Source organism: Rhea pennata, chromosome 3 (genome assembly GCF_028389875.1).
Source record: "Rhea pennata isolate bPtePen1 chromosome 3, bPtePen1.pri, whole genome shotgun sequence".
NCBI classification, from domain to species: domain Eukaryota; kingdom Metazoa; phylum Chordata; class Aves; order Rheiformes; family Rheidae; genus Rhea; species Rhea pennata.
Window position 1 is genome coordinate 75,279,877 of NC_084665.1, and position 20,006 is coordinate 75,299,882.

The 20,006-nt window shown below is 38.3% G+C and overlaps 1 protein-coding gene across 1 annotated transcript in view; it reads right to left on the reverse strand.

Moving 5' to 3' along the window:
* The window catches only part of NT5DC1 (5'-nucleotidase domain containing 1), a 156,718-nt gene that overhangs the window by 20,279 nt on the left and 116,433 nt on the right, over nt 1-20,006 (reverse strand). The window contains exons 9-10 of the mRNA XM_062572628.1: nt 2,308-2,426; nt 1,126-1,284 (exon numbers count right to left, since the gene is read on the reverse strand). Of these exons, the coding sequence (XP_062428612.1) occupies nt 1,126-1,284; nt 2,308-2,426 (278 nt within the window). The remainder of the gene's footprint in view (nt 1-1,125; nt 1,285-2,307; nt 2,427-20,006) is intronic.

Here is a 20,006-nt window from a genome sequence, read left to right on the forward strand (position 1 = left end):
TAATTCTCTGTTCGCTGTACCGTCTGTACTATAAACAGTATTATATTTGAACACATGTTCTATCAAACCATTCTGAACTGTCAGAGAAGGACTTTTAGAGAAAATTTTTTTTATACTTCAGTAAAAGTATATCTATATATATGTATACGTTCTTAAAAATGAATAAGTAAGTGAATAAATACAGTTGTATATTTATATAAAGAAACAGAAATGGGTTCAGTTTCATACTTTATGAGATGGACACACTTTGAAGCCCTATCTTTTCTGTTCAACTGTTTCCCCAACAAGTGCTGGGGACTAACTGTAATTCTAAGTGCCGCCCAGGCCCTTGCGCCTCATTCTCTGCAGATCGTAACAGACTAAATATGCTGCGTGGCTATAAAAGCAGGATACGGAAAGTTATAAGAATAGTAGGATACTAAGAGAACAAGATTTTTCAGTCCTGTTATAGGGGGCAGATAAGCAGAGGCACCTTGCTGAAGCTGTAGGTACAACTCCACCGCAAGTGCAATTCCCTGTCTATTTTGATCTTAAGCAGCAGAGAGAAGAATAAACCGTAATAAAAATTTCACCTTCCGTGGGAGAATTGAAGAGTGGCAGAAGTGCTAAAGCTGATCAAAGGCCCTGCTTCCCAACTGCAATCAACCTAAAAATTAAATTATCTATCTGAGGTAATCCTCAGTAGCCCTCAGCTGACTTGTCTTAGAAACAGTCCCCCTGGTAAACAAAGAACTGTGAGGAGTGCAGGTGATGGATTTGTGACAAGGAGCGATAGGGTTTCATCTCACAGGACGCAAGGCAGGTTCTGGTTACCGCAAAGGAGAAGACTATAGTTTTTGGTTAAGGGAAAACACATCTCCCCCCACATTTTTTGTGGTTGAGCTTGGTTAGGGTAATGAAGACAGACTGTGTAACATTAGTGCCGAAAACTGAACTCTTACGATGTAGGGCTGCAGTGTCATGGCACCACCTTGGTGTGGCTATGAGGACCTGCCTAGGAGAGATCCTGACGGTGCCAACAGCCTTGTTAGGCAAGCAGCCTTCTTCTCAGTGCAGATGGCACTAGGCTTTTCCATACCTTACTTTCTTCTGTGCCAGGAAACAGCTACAAGGAACTCTCCTTACCTCAAATTTTCCTTTCTTCTCCAAGGGCTCAGATTCAGTCTCCACAGGCACCATAACTTTGTCTCCTAGAAGCTCCTCTAAGATGAAGACAGTTTCCCAGTTGCTATAGTGATGAGCTGGGAAAATATCCGAGTGCATGCTGTCACCAAAATAAACAACCTGCGAGGGAAGCAGCAAATTAAAAGTTCTTTGTATATGTGAAACACAAGTAAAACGTATTTCAAAGACAGAGAAAAAAAAGCTTTAGAAGAACCTAATAAAAATTCTTTCATGTTTACAGCTGGCCAGAACACACATATACATCTTACTAATGTCATTGTCTTGGGGGTTTTTCAATCAGCTCACTTCCAGCTTCTCCATAAGTAAAAGGCTAGCCCTGCATACCTTCCCTATTTGACCTTCTAGCGACATCACGAGGGAATGCCAAGGTGGGACTGACACACAGAACAGCACCGAGATTCCTGACAGACTGAAATAGCCTGCCAGGTAGCAGAAGAAAAGCTTAACAAGAAAATGCGCTAAATAAATGGAATGCATTTTGGACAACTTTGGAAATAAAGAAAAACACAGAGAATCTCCCACTGACTCAGAGCTCTTTTGTACCCATGTGTAGTTAGGGAAAACATGTTCCTGCAGCCTTCACTGGTGTTTTCACCCAGCCTGTGCTGTAAATGGGGAAGATAAAAATGATCCTAATTTTCACTTACGATACCTTTTCATCCATCTATTTTCTCAGGGAAATTGTAATAGATAAACACTTGATTAACAGGGAGATGATGAAGATGCAGGCAGCTTTAGCCTCAGTATATACTGATGCAGCTTTTTTTACACATTATTTAAAGCAGAAGCATCTGCATCTCCTGCCATTCTTGTACCACAAGGATTGTGCCCTGGTCTATTTACTAAGAACTAAATACAAAATATGCACTGGGAAAGATGTGGATTAAGCTAAGAAAGCTAAGAAACAAGTCTCTGAACTTGTGCAGTGCCTGACCATTTATGTAAATGTTAGCTGTGAGGCAGAATGAAGCAGTCACCTTGGAAGTGCAATGAAATAGCTCAGGTCAATGGCAGCTCTATGCAGAATATAACTCCAATTGATCACATAATTAAGCTTTATGCAAGCTAATCTGGTGAATTTTAGGCCAAAACAGGGAAAAATTGCCCACATTTATAACATACCTTGGGGTCCAACTTGCCAGTCATCTTCTTCAGTAGTTCATAAAGATGGATAGCATTACCTTGGGAATACCAGCCAGGCTTATCTAGGGATAACAGAGCCTCCTGCTCTTCATCATTCTCTGAAATCACCAAGAAAAATTGCCTGCTGTTAGTGATAGTAACATGTTCCTGTATTTACGTGACATGTGAGAAAGGGCATGTGTAAAACTTGGAGAACATGGTCTATTTTGACATTAAAACAGTTCCAGTGTCTGGCAAGAAATTCAGTTCCAGGTTCTGACTGCAGCTTCGGTCAAGGTGTTTGGTAGCTGAGGGCTACCAAAGCGCGACAGGTAACAAATGACCCTATGTATTATTATGTTCAGGAAATGGGAAATAAATAGAAATAATAATAGGGAAATATGTGTGAGAAAAGAATCCTTAGTTTCTCCCATTGGACCTAAAGAAGAATCAGGGAATGAGTATCACAGGCTTCATCTTCCAAATATTATACCTGTGAAGGCAGAAAATCTCACAGACAAGAATGATGGAGGAGCTGTTACAGATTTAAGATGAAACCATGAGATTTGACAGACCATAAGCAACACCATGTACCTTTCCCAACAGACAAATTAACCGCTACTTTAACACTGACATAAATATAACAAAACAGTTGAGGTAATTCTCATGACATCAAACAGCCTTTGCTCGACAGAAGCAACAGGTAGTTCTGGTTATCAATCAGTTTTGGGAAATGACAAGTAGAAAATATTGCTGCTGATGGTGCAAACTTTTGTATATCCACACAGGCAGCTGCCAGAAAAAATAATAGTGGTCATCAGCTAACTGTGCCATAAGCTTAGTTTCTAGCTGGTTTTGAGACAGCTGCATCTGTCCTGTCTATGTAACTTTATTGTTTGTTCAGGTCCATGTGCTATTGCCAGATGAACTCCTTTTAGCTTCTTGTTGGAGCCAGATTAGCCCTAGTGAAATGATAAACTAGATTTTCCTCAGAAATATCAATTTTAATGGCTTCTTTATCAAAGCAGTTAAACAAAAGGGTGATTTTGTTATTCAGTGTTTTTTTTTTCTTCTAGTGAAAAGGGAGGTACAAGCCTGTGCAGTACTCTGATCTAACTTAGGCAGAGCAGGAGAATTCCAGTCTTCTTCCCGATTTATACAACTTCAAAGTACTTAAAATATGCTAGGAGGAAGATTGAGACAAAGTGAACAAACTTCACTTGGTTAGAGACCGCTGAAAACTGAAATGCAAATTTTGGAAGAGCAGAGAAATGACAAGATGGCTTTATGTTTAAGAGCAGTTAAGATGTACATGGCACAGTAAATTGTTCCTTGGAGGAAGAAAAAAAATAAGAAAAGAAATAAGAAAGAAAGAGATATGTGGAGAGAGGCAGCAAATCTCTGTTTAATATTATGGACCTAAGAATTTGAATAAACACAGGATTTATTCTCAGACAAAACAATTCTATATTAAGGGTATTTTATAAACTAGGAAAAAACAAGGAAATTCAAAGCTGACACTGGGAACTCATGTGGAACTTACATGGAAATGTCTTTGCCTTTGTTCTCCCACAGTAACATAACAATAATAATAGCAAATATGGTAACATCCATGTAAAAAAGTCTCTCTCATTTTACGTTTCCTGGCTTTTAAGATACTTTTGACCAAACAACTTTTGATCAAACAGAAGTTTTCAAACTTTTAGGGGGTATTTTTAGACATATTTGTAAGGCTGGCTGAACAAGTAGACACAATCTTCAAACAACGAGATATAAAAAGAGTCTTTTTCAAAACAGAACTCTTTTGAGCTGTTGTCAAAAGAGTTTCTAGAAATTTGCAAAGACACACACAGCCATCATGATCTGTGACCTAAGATCTGCCCATCCAGTCGCTGAAGAAAAATGGAGCTAGGAGTAGGGGAGTTTTCAGAATAACAACATTACCATTGCAGCTATGAACGCTATGTATTACAGCAGCGCCAGGAGGTTCCAGCAAAGGGCAGGACCCTGCTTTATTACCTCTACAGAAAGGTATAAGGGCAGTCCTGGCTGAAATAAATTCACTCTAATTACACGGTAAAAGATGTCGCACTGAGAGATCCACTATTGTCAGCCCTGGCAGTAAGATGCCTCTCACTTAACTTGATGCATCCGAAAGAGAGGCTTCTAATTTATAGTTAGAATCTAAATTACTTGGCTAGGCTCCCTTTGTAGGCAAGAGAGAGAGCAAGAAGCACTTTCTACAGGTGCCAGCTCTGGCTATTGACTGTAGAAGAAAAGTGTTTAATCTGCACAATTAAGTAGCTGAAATTAGGGGAAATTTCAGGTCTCGGTTTCTTCCTCATTACACAGAAGCATCAAACAGCATCAAGATGTCTTATCCGTTATGGGAATAGCTTGATTTTGGAAGAAGCTCCAGAAGTCTGAAGAATTAGGAAAGGTCCCTTATGATATTTCAGTTGTAAGGTTACAGGACTAATGGATCTGGACTGGCGAGCCTTGCTTCCTGAACAGTCTCATATGACAGCTTGTGCTCAAATAGCTAGTTCAAATACGTGGGTGATTGTGTCAATTTTATTGCTATAGTCTAAAATGCAAGGAAATTTACACTTTAATGGTGTTTTCATTTCAGCAGGTCATTAATGAGAAGGGTTTCAAAGCCAGTCACACTCTTCTCATGGCAAAATATATACTCCAGAAAATTACTCTTAGGTACCAGCTGTAAGACCTCTTACAGAAGTTTTGCCACGTAAAAATGAATACATAACAGCTTAAAACACTTTAATGACACATTTTACTTTGGGGTTGTATTTTATTCTTGAGACAGTAGATGCATGATGACACTCAAGAAATATATCTATTGCCTGCAAAGATGTTGCAAAATGTGATTTTGATAGTTCCTAATGTATTAGATGTTCCAAGTGTAACATTGGCTACACTCAATCAGACAAGAGGAAAACTGCTGCTGACTTTCCTTCCATTTTGCTATTATTGATTCTTGAAAGTTCATTCAAAGGTTAGAAATGCTATAAATATTACTTTAACAGGAAGAAACACATATATAGGTGGGGATGCGAATGCTTCAGGTCATGTAAGTTGGGAGGAAAGGGAGATGTCCTGACAATTTCAAACAGACTGGATAACCAAAAAGTATTTCTCAGATGATTCAGACTGAGTGACTCGCATGCTTCTGAAGTCTAATATATCACTGCAACCTGGATTCCTGGCTGCAGGCTGAAAACATGCTACAACAAGAAATATAAAAGTATCAAGCAAGTAAAATTAAAATAATTTAAACCAGAAAATCATTCTATTAACACACTCACCAAAACCACAACAGTGATTCAGAGCAATTTTCCTGAGGGGAAGTTACCATTCCTGTCTAAAAACAACAAAAAATGCTTCACTCATCCTGGGGCAACACTAATTTCCCTGTAATGGCATTTTGCATATTACTGTGTTTAACAACTAGGGAAGTGTATCCCGATTCAGAAAGCTACTCTGATACAGTTTTAAAAATAAACTATTTCACTAATAAGACTCAGTATCCTGTATTTTAAAGTGCCTTTAAAAGTCAGTTGCAGGTTTATAACATGGTGTGGGGAACATCAGCTTTCATTCTAAAAGAATATGCAAAAAGTAATCAGTGAAGCTTATTCCCATATAAGTGACAACCGATGATAATTTACTTTGGCACAGAATTGCTCTTTGGGAAAGACTGCACCCACTTGCTTACTGCAGTATGCTTAGCTATCTGTTTATTGGTTATACCCACCCCGGTGGAAATCTGAATACATGAGGTCTTAAGGTTATGTCCACACCAAATGTTAAGCCCAGGATTTGAAGCTAGAGCTCTGTCTTTACCCTGGCTGATGTTTACCTTGCTTAAACCCAGCCCATGGAACAGGGCAGCTCTGATCTTTTCTTTCAGGACACAAAGGTGAATTTATTTTTTGATTGCTACTCTTCTACAGTCCATTGCATCTACACCGAGGTTAATTTTCATCAGGACATCCATATGGCAGACTGTCCCCTGTATCGTTCTTGAAGATAGGTGGTCATTTAGTGGCTATCACATCCAGATGTGAGGGCCCCCAGCTGGCTTACCAGAAAGCCCAAAGACAGCTCTGACCTTCTTGACTGGGCAGACACTGAGGGAAGAGAAAAATTCCAGGTGCCAGCTAGTCATGCCAGCCTAAGCTGTGCTCGACTAATATGCAATATGTGTACAGCTCTCTAGTAACTCACATTTCTGCCCTTATAATATTGTTCTTCCTTTTGCTTGTTACTTGAAGTTTCTACACAGATCTGGGTAGAGAGGCTATTAGGGTTGCTGATTTTTTTTTTATTTGCTTGAGTTCTGTGGTAGAATAAAAACATCAGCCGATTCTGTCGGTAGTTGTGCATATTCCTGTTCACGTTTTCCTAATGATGGTCAGCTCTTACAGGCTCTCTCTATGTGCGCACTTAGCACAGATGTGAATATGTGTTTAGCACACTGAAGCCCTGGTTCAGACCTCAAGGGGCCGTTGTAAAACAAATAAATATTACGATTCACAACTGTCATACTGATATGCCTCTGTGCCATTCAAAATAATGTCATTTCAGACCCCGAGGTTATTAATATAAAAGCTTGGTTGTATTCCAGCCTGGTTTGCAAGCACAGATAGCATTTCCAGGTCACTTAAGAAACACAAACTCTCCTTTTTGGCAAGGGACTCAGGGCAGGAAACTACATCTTTTAATGGTGGAGACAAAAGGGAACTGCATAAGCAAAATCCTTCCAATGGCTTTTTCCAGTTGTAAAGGTAATGGGAGGGGATGACAGAAACTGTAGGGTTCCCCTATGGACCATGCCCCTCCTGAAGAAAGTAAACACTTGGTGAGGGTAAAAGTTCACAGCTTAGAGGCACCATTACACTGGGTAGTACCCCAAATTCCTATTTATACAAAACCTACCTTTTTCGGCTGACTGTCAATTGACAGCATGATTTCTGCAATGCCGTGCTGTCACTAGTTGCCCCTGTAACTCCTGGAGGATGTGTGGCTGAAAATGAGTAAGTCTCAGAAGCTAGGAAAGCTCAGCATGGAATTGAGCCAGAAAAAGGGGGATGCATCAGTGTTGCTGGGGCTCCTTCCCACCAGGGGCAACAGACGCACCTTGAGGAAAGGAGACGAGTGGCTGAGCGTAGGTGGGATGTGACCCCTCTGGACCACTGCGTTATTCTATAGCATTAGTTTTCACCCTCCTCATCTAATAACATCCCCTTTAAATGTCATAGGCCTAATTGCAATTTTTATAACAGCTGATGGATAATGTGATACCCGAGGCTTGAAATAGCACTCCAGTAGTCCTCACCAAACTGGCACTGCTGAAATCTGAGCGAGGCTAGCTCCTTCCCTACGCTCAGATGGAGACAACATCTCCCCTGCACATGCCTCTGCTGTGAGACAGCCACAGTGGCCTGTGCTAACACAGGGGCGATTTGCTGTACTCATGCTGGCAGGACACAGCAGCAGCTGGTGGACCCATGAATGATCCTCCTCTGGTCAGGTGCAGCCGTTCTGCAGATCCTGATTCTGGGAGTACACCTCTGATAAGTTGGACTATATAATTTAAAACTCATTTCCCTCTTACTGTAGCTACTGAGATGAAATGCAGGAAAAAAAAACAGCCATTCATTACACTGAAAAATATTTCTTTAAATACAGAGGAGTATTAAAATTTCCTGGTTCATTGGGAGATCAAGTGGTTACTGAAATTTAGAATCATCTGAGCTTTCTCAGAGGCAACACAAGTGAGGACTAACTGTTAGTAAGGATTCATGGGGGTATTATTGTGTGTTTTCACATTCCTGAATTACTTTCATGCTTTGGAAGCAGCTGCGAAATCCATCTGCCCTGCATGTGCGCCAGTGCTTGCTAGTCACATATCTGACTGGGTGAGTGCAGGGAAGTGATAAGGAACAAATTATTCCCTTAGAGTGATGAACTGAAATAAAAGGTTCAAAAGTGGCCAGTGATTTTGGCAGTCTCCATTTTTTCAATTGAAATCTATCTTACTATGAAATGATTAATTGTACAAAACAGTAGGAGATATAAAGACAATATTGGAGTTTTATTTGTTTATAAGAAAATCAGTATTTCCTTTAAAGAAGTCATCAAGTAAGTTATTTGAGTAAGTTTTGACTTCTGTGTTATAGGAACTGAAATTTGCATGTCACTGCAGATTTAGCAATTTGTTTTCAAATCTGTCAAAATAGTAATTTTATGTCTTCCTAGGAATAGTTTGGCTAATGAACAAAGTGTTTCTGCCATTCAAAACATTGATATGATGAAATAGAACCAAGACCTTTTCCTTGTTTTCGGAAATTATTCATCTGCAAGTTCCAAAAAATGTATCTGTAAGATATATTTCACATAGTTTTGCTGAAGTCTTCTACAGTTTCATTTAAGTCTCCAGAACTTCTGTTTTGAAGAGTAAGAGGGACATAAAATACAGAATTTCATTTATTCCTTCTAGTTATCTTGTATTTTTTTTTAGTGGGGATGTTTGTAGAGGTACAAAAAGGCAAGATGAGAAAAATAAACCCTGCCTTTCCCAGTTTTACTCTGAACTTTACCAGTTTCACAAGAAGGCTTCAGAGCCACATAAATGAGAGGCTCCCAATATCCAGACATTATGTCCCCAAATGATCCTATCTTTATTAATACTGTATTCACCCTAGAGGTCCCTATTTAATTACACAGAGAGACAGACTTTTCCTGAAAGCAGTTCAAATTCAAGTAAGCCAGGCCAGATGTGGTAACTCAGTGGAGGAATGGCATAATCATTTCAGAAATATATATTTCAGCTCAAGCAACTTTCTAAAATCTTTCCTTTTAGGGTATGCTTCACTGCTGTAAAAAATTAGACCTCTCAAGGTGTCACTTCTGTTATCGAAGTACTGGTTGTCTGTGTTACAATCGGCATGAACCGAACCAGTTCTTAGGAAATAGGGGCTTAACCAGTTAAGCTCTTTCTCTACTATGTCTGAATTTAGAAAGAAAAAGCCTCAACTGTGGAGAATTTGCAAACTGAAAAGACAAACTGCTTCAACTTTTTTCTGGGCAGAACTATGAATGACCACCAGAAAGACATTACAAAAATGTTAAAAGCTCACAACTCGGTAAGAAGTCCAAAGGACTTCTCTTTACACAGATCTCTTGGGCTCTGTGCAGCTAGTAAGAGGTTTTTCTTGGTTTATTTTCCAGAGTTCTTTCTTTTTTTGAAATTTATGATGGTGTAGCCTAGAGTGGTTCAGCATGAGCAGTGATGGGAGACTATTTTGTCCTTTTGTGGACAGTGGTTATGGTTCATCAGTATGGCTATGTAGAAGAGCCCATTCCTCAAAGGTAGGCACTGTGACTGTTAAGCTTAGTGGCTATATGGGCTACGAACATTAGGTTGTGGCTAAGCATTAGAGAAGGAGCTCAGCTATTAGGGTAAGACTACCAAATGAACACTGCTTGAAGCTATCAGGAAAAGGGATGAGCTGGAGGGAAGCACAGAGAATGAGGTCATCAGTAAGACATGCTGACTTAAGCTGTCACTTCAGAAAAATGTCTCAATTAATTTTAATTATTAAAATAAAATCAGGATGCACAAGCAACTTCCTTGCAGCACTGTAGATTTTAATCTTGATTTATCTAAGACTCCAGAGCAATTTCTACTGAAGAAAGGCATACTGGAATTTGCTCTTGGACTGCACTCTTAAACACTGAAAACTACACTGCAGTGTGGGGCCGAGACTGGTGGGCAAAAAACTTCCTGCCATTCATTTACTTTGGCCTCAGATATTAAAACTATTGTTCTTCAATCGTCAGTTAAGTAAAGATCAAGAAAGGATTTATTTCCATTTCTTAATACTAAAGATAAAAAATGTATTATGTAAGCTGGAATAGACAATTTCACTGTAAATAACCATACATATCTATCTATCTATCTATATGCTATAAGACTATATATATACGTCTATATGCTATCTATAAGGCAATATGCTGCAAGGGTCCTATAATATTTATTTTTCAGTTCCCTAAAATGTGTTCTTTTAAAGAGCATAGCAGTTGCTAAATAGACATGAGCATACATAGCTATGGCACACACACTGCTTAGAATATAGAACAGACACTTTCATTAACCTTTATATGAAAACTACACAGCAAAGTTTGCTTATGATTTAGAAGAAAAACTCCACTTTTTTTCTCAGCTGATTACACTATCTAAAACTCTTAATTGAATTTTATTAATTAATTCTGCTTGCATTTCCAGTTCTTCTAATGTCATCTGCCTTTGGTAGGAGGAAAATCCCCGTTCTACATCAACATCTAAAGAAAACTTAAGATTCAAAATTGCACAGGAAAAATGGAAAAAAAAATGAAAGAAACTCCCCCCTTCTTTCCATCTTTAAGAAAGCAAAAGTTAAGCTAACAGTTTTCTTAATTCTTGCAGGGTTTGTTCATATAACCTAACTTATAAACTTGGCCAAGGATAAACTAGACAACATACATCTTGAACACTTAGCATTAATCAGATGATTTTATGCTGATGTTGTGCACGTGTTTATGTATATGTTTATGTAAAAAAATAAGAGGATGGGATATACCCTGCCAGTTTCTTTAGTATGGAATATTTGCATATATTCCAAGTATCTAGGTAAAAGCTTGAAGGAAGAACTGCAGACAAGTAATGTTCCTCTACAGTTTATTCTAGCACGGAACATAAATCATCCAGGTAAACAGGGAAGCATGGAAGGAGGTGTATAACTGAGACACAGAAAGTGAAGGCAAACTCCCTGTCACATAGGTTCTCCATGCAGTAGTTTTCTACTGCCTGGTCAGGGGAGTACGCTGTTTGCTCACCTAGAAAAAATCTCAGCTGCACTTGTTTGCTTTTCATGCCTGTAAGTAATTTCTGCTTGCTAATTTTATGGTTTTTTTTAAGAGAATACTTTTTGTTTTAGATCTAAAGCAGAGAGTACTTCCCTCATTTTAGGAGGGAAGGAATAGAGGAGAAGAAATAATTACCTATATCCGAAATAACTACTTATGTGCAATACTAGAGAGCATGGCCATGAATGCAGAATCAAACAGAAAGCAGTTTAGCAAAGGGAAATAAAAGCGTTATGTAATAGTTCATGTGAAATATATCTTAGCAGAAAGAACAAGACCTTCTTCATTAGGAGATACAGTATGTTACTTGAGTATCTAACATTTTTAGCACAAACTTTATTTATAGAGAATAGAGTGCTATGCTCTTCTTCACTTTGTACACATTAAGTATAGTTTAACACTATAAAAATGTGACTAATTAACATCTTAAAGTTTCATTTTACTACTGCATTTCTGCCAACTTGTATTTCTTATATTGCATCAATTTTTCTGTTAATATCTAGACATTTTAAACTGTATATGAAAAGTAAATTAATTGATTGTTAAAATCAGTATAAATTTTATTAAAGTATTTGAAATAATTAATTTCTACCACTACCTGTGGTAGTGGTAGAACATCTGAAGGTGCTGAAAGTGGGATTTGGCTCCTGTTGATCCATGACTTCTTCTTACCACATTACATACAGAAGCAGTACATACACACTTAAAAATCATATCAACATTAAAATCCTTTGAATATGTCTGTGTCAGGGAAGAGACTACACTTGTAATTCCTTTGCATTGTTTCATATATTGTACTAAATTGTGAATATTCTAAAATATTATTAATAATACTTAGCACTGTAAAGAATAAAAGAAAAAATCTTTAATTTCAAATTGAAATATAGCAGCATAAAATAGTTGGCAATTATCTTCCATTATAGAATGTAGAAACTGCCACTAATTAAAATCATAAACAAAGCAAAATATCAAACATACAGAAAAGTACAAAATACGAAAACAGTCACAGTGGGTGGTCTTGCTCAGTAGCAAATAGATACTTTTTCTGCCCTATTGTCTGCCTTAAGTTGCGTTTCCCTTATCTTATATGGTTCAGCACTTAACACTGATTTGAGCTTCACAGAATCTCCCCTCGGAAACGTACCCTTGTGCATGTTCATATATCGTCAGTGAATCCCAATGAGGGTTTTGCAATCTTATTGCATTAAGGAGGATCATTAGACTCTTTTAGTATATACTGTACTTTATTCTATACTATTTCTGTCAGTTCTAGAAAAAAAAAGGATTCATTTAAAAATCTGTTTTTGTGCTGTGAATGTATGCCATGATAAATGCACACTTTAGGTTCCATCACACATCACATCCATCAGCCTGTTATGTGAATGCACTAAAAGAAATTACTTTGAAGTTATGGGTAGGTGTGCTGGTGAGTAATTAGGTGTCACTATGCCAAGCTACTCCTAAACTGGAGGAAGAGGACAAAGTAAAGTAAAGAACCTCTCCAGATGGTGGGTGTGCTGGAGCTGAGGGATGGCTGGAGAGCCAGACAAGAAAATAAGTAACCAGAATTTGATGTTGTTCAGGCCATGCGTGCTGAGATGACAGACAGTGGGAAAATTTCTCTGGGGAGCAGAGAAATTAAGCAAAATTTTTATCTTCTTTTCCCTGCTCCAAGCCTCTTTTGACAGTAAGTAGCTCCTGTCTATGCAGGGTGTGTATACAAAGTTCTCTATCAAGAAATATGATCTGCAGCAGAAAGGATGAAGAAGGGAAGGAAAAGGGAAGGCCTCGATGGTAAATACAGTCTTGAGGTCTAAGGATAGTTTCGTGGCTCTGTGGACAAAAATTGGTGGATGAATTCAAAGGAGGGGCAAAGTATGTGACAAGGTTCAGACAACTGGCAGAGATTTCAGACATGCTCTTTAAGGCCTTCTAGGCCAGATGTGTATCTGGGATGCCAGGGAATGGAAACCAGAAAGAATAAGAAACTTTGTTCCCAAAATCTGTATTAAATCTTTTGAGATATTGTATAACCTCATATTTAACAAACTGAATGAAAAACATTAGGAAATTAATGTTCTAAGAAAAAAGTTTTTTGTGTCAAACTATTGCTGTAAATCTCAGAACAATGTAAATAGGCTGGAACTGGGAAGGAAGAATGGAAACAATTCCTTTCTGGAAAAGTAGGTTTAGTTAGTCTTTGCTGAGAAGACCAATATCAAAGGTTTGTAGCAACGATTTTTTTTTGAAGAAGAAGAAGTAAAAGGGAAACCATTCCCATGACACTTCCTATAATATATTTTTCCAGTACCTTATCGGTGCACTTTACGTGGTTTGCAAAACCACTTATGACTACCTATGTGAAAATGCGATTTACTTCGTTTCTCTGAATCAAGAATATTGTGCAAGACCTCCATATGCAAGAATTCCACAGATAAAATCTCTTACTGCTATTATTCCAGAAACAATAACCACCTTGGAACGTTCAGCCTTAGCCTGGCAGAATCACAGAGACACCTGGCATCTGCGGACAGTGATAATATATAAATTCTTCTCACAGCAGATAAGAATCAGTTTACTAATGAGAAGTCCTGGGGTCGCTAACTCTACTTAGCAAAGCACGCGACATATGTATTTAAGTTTAAGACATCTGGAATCCTAATCGAACAATAAAGAAGGGGTGAAAAACAAAGAGAGAGAGGAAGAACACAGTACACCACCTTTACTTCTCCCAAATTTTCAGTCTGTAAGAAATCATTCCCTTCTGAACATCAGCTGCAGAGGACTTGTTATTGATCTAAACGACCACTCCTGTTCTATGATCACTCATCAGCTAAGAAATGTCAAAGTTGTGTGTTCACTGGCCACTGATTCTTGCAGAACCAGCTAGTTCTCTACCCACCTAAGATTTCCCTCAAGCACAATAAATCCACACCTGCTATTTGTTACAGCTCTCCTATGCCACTTAATGAATTGCAGATTCTTCTGAGTGCCTCATGAGTATTAAGCAAGCCTCAGCATTTAGAAATTGGGAAACTGAGGCAGAGATTCAGTGGCTTATCAAAGTAAGCCAGATCTCAGCCCAGGTTTTCACCACGGTTCCTAGCTGTATTCTCAGCTCATCCCTAGAGCTTCCTAACCAGATCCTTCCGCTACTTTCAGTAGCAGATCTGATCCCTGCAGTATAAAAAGCAGTATGTGCTTTCTGTGAAAAACAAACTAACCTTAATAAAAGCTTGACATTTTGGAAGAACACACAAGAGAACTCTAAAGCTTTTTTAATTAAAACCAGCACATACAGATTCACGGAAACTATGTGGAAAGGAAGCTTTCTACAGTGGCTGCCAGCCCTGAATCTGCCAGGAATGTACCATACACAACTCTCTATTTTTGCTCTACTATAAACTATCTCAGTTTCCAAATAAATAAAAAATTGAATCACAAAGTAACTCTTTACTGTAACTTTGTCTAATCAGCTATTTATTTTTGAATCTTACAATTACACAGTCAAGGAAAATAAATTAAAAACTCCCAAACTTTTATGAAATCTATGTGACACCAAAGAAAGTTTTTCCTCCCAAAGTCATACTGTTATTACTTCCTCCCCCCGCCATGATGTAGGTAATCTTTCTTTCTTTCTTCCAGAAATACCTTGTGGAATTTGACAGTTGTTTAAGGACTATAATGCAAAGTTTAAACTAAAGGTCCACCAACCCAATTCACACAGGATGCACTGAGTCTCAGTGCGGTGGTAAATTTTGTGAACTTGTATTGAAGTGTCCCACAGGCAGCCAGTCCTCGGCTTCTGTAGACACAGGAATAGACCTGCGCAGAGCACAGCTTTCTAGTCAACCAGTAGCCCAGTTCAATCTGGTTGCTTAAATACTGGTGTCTAGCAGCATTTGGGATGCCCTATGGTGCCAGTCGAGAGGGCACGGGTCTCCCCTAGAGCCTTTGCCATTTCCACAGGCCGTGGGTAGCTGGCTTCCCTGGGGCTCTCAGTTAGCACAGTTAGAGAACTAAATTGTGCAGCACAGCTTGGGATCAGCTCCAGAGGCAGAATCATCACGTAAAGGGCCTCTGACAGCGCACACAGTCACACGAATGGCAATGCAAAGTCAATGCAGTCAATGTATTCAGCAGAGTAGGAGCGAAGACACTTCCATTTGGGCAGCTCTGCAGTTCTCCACTGACTTTATTGGCCAGCTCTTCATTGACTAGAATAGGGGTCAACTGACTAATAGCTAAAAATGATAGCTACAGTGGTTTCTACACACAGTGGTTTCTATATCCATTTCTAGTATTTATTTATTTATTTCCAAAACAGAGTGTTGTGATTTATGATGTACGGCATCATCCTTCTAATGTTGTTACTAGTCGGTTTTTGCCTAAGGGAGAGATCAGCAACCGAATGGCCAAAATTAGCATCTGAACACTGTCCACCTTTATGATATAGATACGGCAAGAAGAGAAGCTATATTTTGAAACTAGGATGACTACGGCATAACGTCCTACTTGTAAGCAGCAGTAAAGTCTGGTAATGATCTGCATTAACAAGCTCCTTGTGTGGGGCCCTTTTTTATTCCATAGACAAAATAAGATGTATTTATTTAAGCATCTTATATTAAAAAATACACGGTACAGATCAAAATGAAATACACATTCACTTAATGTCAAAATAGCTGCTGGCTTGCACATGCTTTGTTTCCCTACTCTTCCTTTCAGTTCTATGAGATCTTCAGTCCTACAGTTTAGCTTTTAATTCCCTTCCTACTCTTGGTTGGTAGGTGTGCTGAGAAATAAAAATGAAGGTGAAAATAAGTATCTCATCTAACCAGGGGAAATATTAAAAAAAAAAAAAAAGTTTGGTCTATTCCAGAATTGCTATGCTTGTTAATGAACTATCTATATAAATAATTGCTACACTTCCTTCAGGTATTATGTTATCCTGGCCTGGGCTGTATTGCATCAGATGTCAAGGAACCATAAACTACTTGGTCATTAACAAATCTTAATGCTTTCTTCAGTAATAAAATAGAGTGACCTTATGTTTCCCTCAGACATAGTATCGTAGTCAATCCTTTCAAATTTTGAGTATTTCTATGGAAGGGTAAATATGAGAAGGTGTTTCTTTGGTAATGATCTGACTGACGATGCACAGAAAGTCAGTGCTGCAAGTCCTGCTTATACGTGTAAGATCTGCCTTTGCTTTTGCCTTCCACAGAGTATTGGGTCTTCACATTCAATGAGATAACTCACATAAATCCCAAGTCTTTTTCAGCATTACATGTTGTTAACTATACACATGTGTTGGAGAATTTCTTTATTCCAGAGAAGTCTGTTTGCTAAACATAGTTTTGTCTGGGAACATGAGCTGGTCAGTTTTTAGGTGTTTTGGTTCTGGTTTTAAAAATAAAGACTACTGCATAGAACACAATTTGATTGTTGGAGAGGACAGGGTTGCCAGCCCCACAGTAGCCCATATTGCTGGAAAAACATGCTATGCTTTTGGACTATTTGGGCTTCCTAAGTGTGCAAGCTATCCTGCCTGACCTCTCTGATGAGTCACGTACAATCCAGATCAGACTGTATCATGGTTCCATTCTCTGCTAATATCCTGGAGAATGGAGACATTTAAAAAAAAATATATAGCAACATTGAGAAGTGATCTGTGACTGAGGGTTTGCTACATATTCTGACTTTCAAGGAGCACACTGTGAATATGTTTAAATAGAATTACCTACAGCTACTGTATTTAACTCTATTTACAGCTTATACAGCTCCTGTATTTGTTGTTGTAATAATTGTTATTTTCAAACAGTGATGCCTCTTCTTCAGCAACCACATTTAAAACATCATCATGAGTTACAGATTGTGCAGCCTATGTCACAGAACAGGTCTTTGACAGAAGCTTCTTCTAAGCACACACAGTGGGAAGATGAAAATAACTCACCAGATTAAGAGGGTTTTTAAGAAAGTTTTTTTACACTAAGATTAAATGTATGTATGACTTGATAACCAATAATCAATTAAAAAAAAATCATTGGTACAAAACTGTCTTCCAAAACAAACATTACCCTATGTGATTCCTTTCAAATTAATTTGGTTTGAATAATTCCAGAGTAGAACATGTCAAATTAGTAGGTCTGATTGCTTAAACCTATAAAAAGTGTATCACTGAACCCTAAATTAAAACCAATAGAATTAATTGTAATTATGTCATCTTCATTTTCCCATTATGGATCTTTGGAATGAGCTAAAACGATTCTCACAGTCAAGAGTCTCCTGGAGTCCTTTGGCAAATACAGTTTACAGATCTTCACTGCCTCAGGATTAGGATACTGGAGATCTTATCTAAATACGTAGATCTGCCAGAGGTATGATTATGGGCAAGTCATTTAATCCGTCTGTCCTCCAGCTCGCTGGCTCTAAGAAGAAAAGACAATACTTTTGTTTTTCTCTTATTTGTTCCTCTGATCTGCCTGTGGACTTCTTGAAGACAAAGAACTAACTCTTATCATAGAATCATAGTTTGCACAATACCTTAAACAACTGGGCTTTGATTTTTATCTGTGCCTTGAGTATAACATAATAAAATCAATAAATAGGATTTTACAGCTATGTTAGTTGGTTACTGCAGCTCCTTTTGAAAATGAAAATACACTTTCTGTAGACAAAGAAATCCATTTTTGGAGCACTTGGCAATTATGCTAAGCATATTTTTCAGTTTTAACAAAAAGAATATTGTTTATATCTAGCTTTTGAAAACAGCAGCTTTAGTTTTCTTTGAAACAGCTTTCTGTAATATTCTTATCAGTTTAATGCCAAACACAGTATTTAATATCAAAGGTAATCAGCTGAAGCAACCCCTGCTGTCTTTATGCAGAAATATTTTGCAGTTTTTCACTGTTTTGATTTTTGGATGAATAACTTCTTATTCTTTTTATCCTTGAAGGTACTTTGAACACTATGCAAACATGTAAAGAACTTGGCTTGACACATTTTCTTTATTTTTTTCCTTTTAAAGAAGGTTAAGCATTGGAGAATGAATTCATAGTTCAGTGCTCATCTTGATACTCAGAAACAAACATATGTCCTATTTCAAAGACTTTATTTTTTACTTTTTAATAAACAAGGAGCTGTTCAGGATCAGTGGTGGAAATAATGGAGCCTAGCTTCCTATGGAGTTGAGTCTTGCAATTGGATTCACTGAATATCTAATAAGATGCAAAGTCTGATGGATGCTTTTCCTGTGGTTGTATCCTTTATAACCAGACTCTCCTGTGTGGATCCTCTGGTATCTCATAAGGGGTAAGTTTATGCTGCAGCCTTTACGCTGCAGCGACTGACAGACTCCTTTTTTCCTCCATAGCCTGCAGAATCTGTCATATTTCTGACAATACTAGGCTGCACACAAATTTGGTTGAAATTGGCTTAGGTTAGAGGTTAGCAGTAAGGGATGGCGAGAAATTCCTACTCATACATACCACATGCATAAATCTCATTATTTGGGGAAAACAGATGATATGTTGAAGAATTAGCCCATGTCCTGCCAGCTCTTTTGACTAATATAGTTGAAGCACTAGCCAAATGAGCTAAAGAAGCAGCATCCAATTCAATTTCCAAAGGCTGACTTAGGTTGATGACCAGGTATCTCCTGTCTAAGAGAGAAGATTAGCCGAAATCCCAGAGCTTGGCACATGCCTGCCACCAGGTTTACAGTAGGCAATTGCCTTAGTGGTGCCAGCACTGTGTCCTCCTGACCAAAACAGAAAGAGAATTTGCCTGCTCAAAGCTTTACCTTCTCATTTGCTGAGTTCCATGTTTCGCCCATTAAAAAAGTGACATATGGGCATGTGTAAAATGTCCAAATGAGAGTATTCATCTGTGAGAATATATAGAAATGATGCAATGAGAAACTGGCCTTCCAGCACTTTTGAAGCAACTACCAGTGAAACTCATTCCAAGAAAAACCCTCCATTCCTTTCCTCTAGAGAAAGAAATGGCCCCTCTGCTCAGATTGCCAAAAAGGATGTGCTGTAACGGAAAGCTTGGCATGCTTTGGTTGGCTACCACACAGTCTAACTATTATGGCTAGTGGCAACATACAGAAATTAGACCAGTCTAACTATATTGCGGTAGAAGTTTACAATCAGTGCAGAGTGGCCCCTTGCATCAGTTTACAGCACGATTATAACGATACACTTTCACTTATTACTTTCACAGTAATCTCCTCAAGAGTTTTTATCCACCTCTCCTCCTTCTGGTTCCCCAATGTCTAATTTGGTATCTCTGCAGTGGAGCAAAAATGTTCAGAACATAGTTATTTTGTTTTTATAAGGTAATGACCATCATAGGGTAGCCAAGGGCTAGGAAAACCACATAAACACATGAAGCTTTACACCAAGGAACAAGGATTTTTTTTTGCTATCATCTGTTAAAAAGATATTGTGTCTGTCTGTGACTTTGGCAACCCATTCTGCAAAAGGATGCAAGTATGTGCTGGCCCAACTTACTTTTGCTTTTTGCATTTCTTTTTGATACCTTCACATAGGCCACCGTGCTGAATATGTAAAAAACAAAATCCAGGCTGATACTATCATCTAAGTCTATGTTTAGTGGATGTGAAATAAACTGTTGGAAGAGAAGTCCTTAACTACAGCCTCCCGACTTACCTACTCTATGGCTTAATTATAAACATGTCGACCACACAGTAGGAAATGATCAGCTCCCTATTTTCAAACAATTCCCAAACTGTTGATTTCAAG